The sequence below is a fragment of the Hipposideros armiger genome, unplaced genomic scaffold, assembly GCF_001890085.2.
Source record: "Hipposideros armiger isolate ML-2016 unplaced genomic scaffold, ASM189008v1 scaffold_1445, whole genome shotgun sequence".
Taxonomy (NCBI): domain Eukaryota; kingdom Metazoa; phylum Chordata; class Mammalia; order Chiroptera; family Hipposideridae; genus Hipposideros; species Hipposideros armiger.
The window spans coordinates 177,602-181,053 of record NW_017732795.1 but is presented as its reverse complement, the minus strand read 5'-3'; the positions used below and the strand labels follow the sequence as shown (position 1 = coordinate 181,053).

The 3,452-nt window shown below is 36.1% G+C and overlaps 1 protein-coding gene across 1 annotated transcript in view; it reads left to right on the top strand.

The window, feature by feature from the left end:
- IQUB (IQ motif and ubiquitin domain containing) overlaps positions 1 to 3,452 on the top strand; it is a 65,933-nt gene that overhangs the window by 14,683 nt on the left and 47,798 nt on the right. Inside the window, exons 3-4 of the mRNA XM_019633938.1 lie at positions 1,222 to 1,383; positions 1,466 to 1,638. Coding sequence (XP_019489483.1) covers positions 1,222 to 1,383; positions 1,466 to 1,638 — 335 coding nt within the window. The remainder of the gene's footprint in view (positions 1 to 1,221; positions 1,384 to 1,465; positions 1,639 to 3,452) is intronic.

Here is a 3,452-nt window from a genome sequence, read left to right as displayed (position 1 = left end):
GGCAGCCCACTGCAGCCCCAGCTCCAGGTCAAGTTGTTGTTCACCATCTTAGCTGTAGAGAGTGCAGTGTCACTGGCCCTCATGTGGGATCTGAACTGGGGCCCTGATGCTCAGAGCTGGAGTCCCAAGCCAGCTCTTAACCAATATGCCACTTGGCCGGCCCTCATGTCAGTTTTTAAATTAAGAATTTAGGATGTGAACATGGATGGACCCGGAGGGTATTATGCTAAGTGAAATAAGTCAGACAGAGAAAGACAAATACCATGCGATCTCATTTGTGGGCTATAAAGAACAACATAAACAAAACAGAAAAAAAAAAGAATTTAGGGTATGAAATTGAAACTCAAAGATCTTAGTGCTTTCTTGAACAGAGTTTTAAAAAGCTATTGGTATCTGATGTATTTCTAAGAATGAGTATGACGAAACTTTTGCTATGTTCAATTCCTAATTGTAATTTAGGAAGCCCATACCTTAGAAGATTGATATAGATTCTATCAATAAAGTTCCTATGACCCAAAACAGCAGCCAGTACCATACATATTTTTGTATGCCTTAAAATAGAGAAACAAAATTAGAGTTACTTTATACAATAAACCAATAGGGCAGGGGTAGAAGTTAAAGCAATACAACATAAAAATAAAGTGATGTACACTTTTTCTAGCACAACACTGAGAATTAACTCCACCTTGGCATGATTTAATTTATATGAGTTTCTGACTATAGACACAAAAAGGAAGGGATTCTTTGAAATTCTGAGTATATACTATTTTGCTGGCTGGAGGTCTGGATATTAAAATAACCGGTTTTCCCTGATACGGATATGTCCTGCGCTTACATATAACAAACACATTGTCATATTTTAGAGAGTGTTTAGAATACGATTTTGCTCATATTACAGAGTATGTTTTTAAAGAATGTGTATAGAATTGCATGGTTATCATATATTTGCATTTCTGATGAGTTGAGAGTTGTAGCTTATAATGCCGAATTCTGGCTCAGGAGTTCCACCTTCACTTTTCTCATTGTGGAGTTTTCTGTGCTAACGTTACAGCAAGAGGTGGACACCGTCTGTTAATGTTTGGTATTTATTACCAATCAGTATTTGGTAGTTAAACAACATGTGTTTTTGTAAGCTCCTTTGATGGCTCCCATCTCATTAAAATGAGTACACACAGTTATGTCTTTGTTATAACATTTTTTATAATTTTATCTCATTTTTAGGAACAATTCTTAAAAATTATGAGACCCTGCTACAACATGGAATTAACGCACAGGATATTGTCCAAGTGGAAATCTTCTCCACACTTCCAGATCTATATCCAATCCAAAGAATACATGGGTTAAATGATGCCTCTCGAATCCTAATAGTCAGAGTACAAACTGGTTAGTGGTTTGATGTCTTTTAGGTAAAGGATTTTGGAATCATTTAGTGGTTGATCTTCCAGTCTTGGTTTTATCGCCTCAGGCATCGATCAGTATCAGCAGGTAGCTGTTGAGATGATAAAATCCAACTTTCACAAACCATTTCTTGGTGGATTCAGACATAAAATAACAGGAATAGAATATCACAATGCTGGAACACAAACCGTACCTAAGAAGATTCTCCAAAAATTCAACGTGCTTTGTAGGGACACACAGGTAATATTTTTATTTTTTTAATGTAGCTTTTTGAAGCTACAGAAACAACAANGAAGCCACTGCTATGAACATTTTAAATATGTTTATCATCGAACTTTGAATCCGTAAAACAATTAAAATAGCCTTTTGAGGATGTAACATCTGTGAAGGTGTTCTTTTTGTTGACAGGGAACTGTGGAACAAGTTTTAACAACTTTGAAGAACCTTAGCACCCACCATGCCTGCTTGAATGTCATCCGGGGATTACCGATAAATGTCTCATTAAGCTTAATGAAAATTGTCATGTCAGGCATCCAGAAACACACAAGACGTTTTTGGTCCTCAGTGTGTACTCTACTGCACCTTACTTATTACATGGTCTCCATTAAAATTTAAAGTCTACAAGATGTAAAAGAAAAAAGTTTATCCCATAAGAATTAGTTTTTATATACTATGTTTCCTTCTTATTATTTGTGAACAGATAATCTTCTTATAATACAATAACAGTTTTCCTTTGTTTTTAATGTATCTTGATTTCCTGTTTTATAAAGTGGGACATTAGCCTTTTTACAAAAATGTCCCTTTTTATGAAAAGTTGATTTGTGAATAGTTATTCCAGATGTTTGCAAGAGAGTGATTTTCTGATTTGCATTTTGGCACCTATAGACATAAATTAGGGTAGAAGAATGGATTTAGTATTAGATATCTTCTGTATTTGCAAGGTCAAAGAAAATTTTCTTTGAAAGTTTCCCTATTGGTTTTTCTTCATAAACACGTACTGATTTACTGATGTATGGTATCAGTATATAAACAAATCATGCACATTTCTAACTTCAGGGGCACCCTCCAGGTATCAGGGCCTGCTTTTCCAGTACACATTACTCAGACATGCTTGGTTTTTGGAGATGTTTTCTGTGTTTGTATCTGAGTAATATGGAGCAGATTTTGGGGATCCTTCAAATCAGGTTAGCTTTATTTTCTATTTCTTGTGGTATTCTGAATGAGGAGGTAATCCTGAATAAGCACCGATCCTTCTGCCAGGGAGGGGAAGCGAGAGCTGAACTTGGAGCTGGAGTTGGGGGAGCAGGTGTTCACCACTGATGCCAGTTCCGCAACTGAATGTTCGTCACTTCTCCTCGTGGAAAATGAAAAGTGACTCTTACCATGGAGGTGGGGTGGGGGAGCGTGGCAGAAGCAACTGCATTCTATGTGATTAAAAATCGTCCCATAATTTTCTGTCTGCTTGTGGGCTGTAGGTTGCTGACCCTTGCTTTTGACTATGATTCTTTATTTTCTTTTTTTTTCCCCTGCAGTAAAAGTTGTACTTCATCCTGTGGGACAAGAAATTATAATGCGTTTTAGAATTGACAGCATTTTAAAATACCTCAAGGATCATTTTGCAAACCAACTAAGTGTTCCGCCTGATGTACTACAGATAAGATATGCAGGTAAGGTTGGAGGCTAATAAAACTTATCAAGACTTCTTTAGTTTTACATGTAAGTAATCAAGATCTTTGATTTATTAAGCTATCTTGATATTTACTGTTTGAGCATTGTATTGTGGTTATGCATTCATTCATTCAGTACATTTTTATTGGGGACATACTTTGTTCTTAATACTTTGCTAAGAATTGAAGATATAAAGAAATATGAAACAAAAATCCCTGTACTCAAAGTTGTTTACTGACTAGTAAGGAAGAAGATGCATGCGATAGTTACCACATAATGTGTACATGTTTCAATGGAAATATGCACAGGAATCTGTGTGAACAGGGAGAAAAGAAACTGGGAGATTCTAGAAAGGTTCATTTAATAAAAGTGGTAAGTCCCAGTGA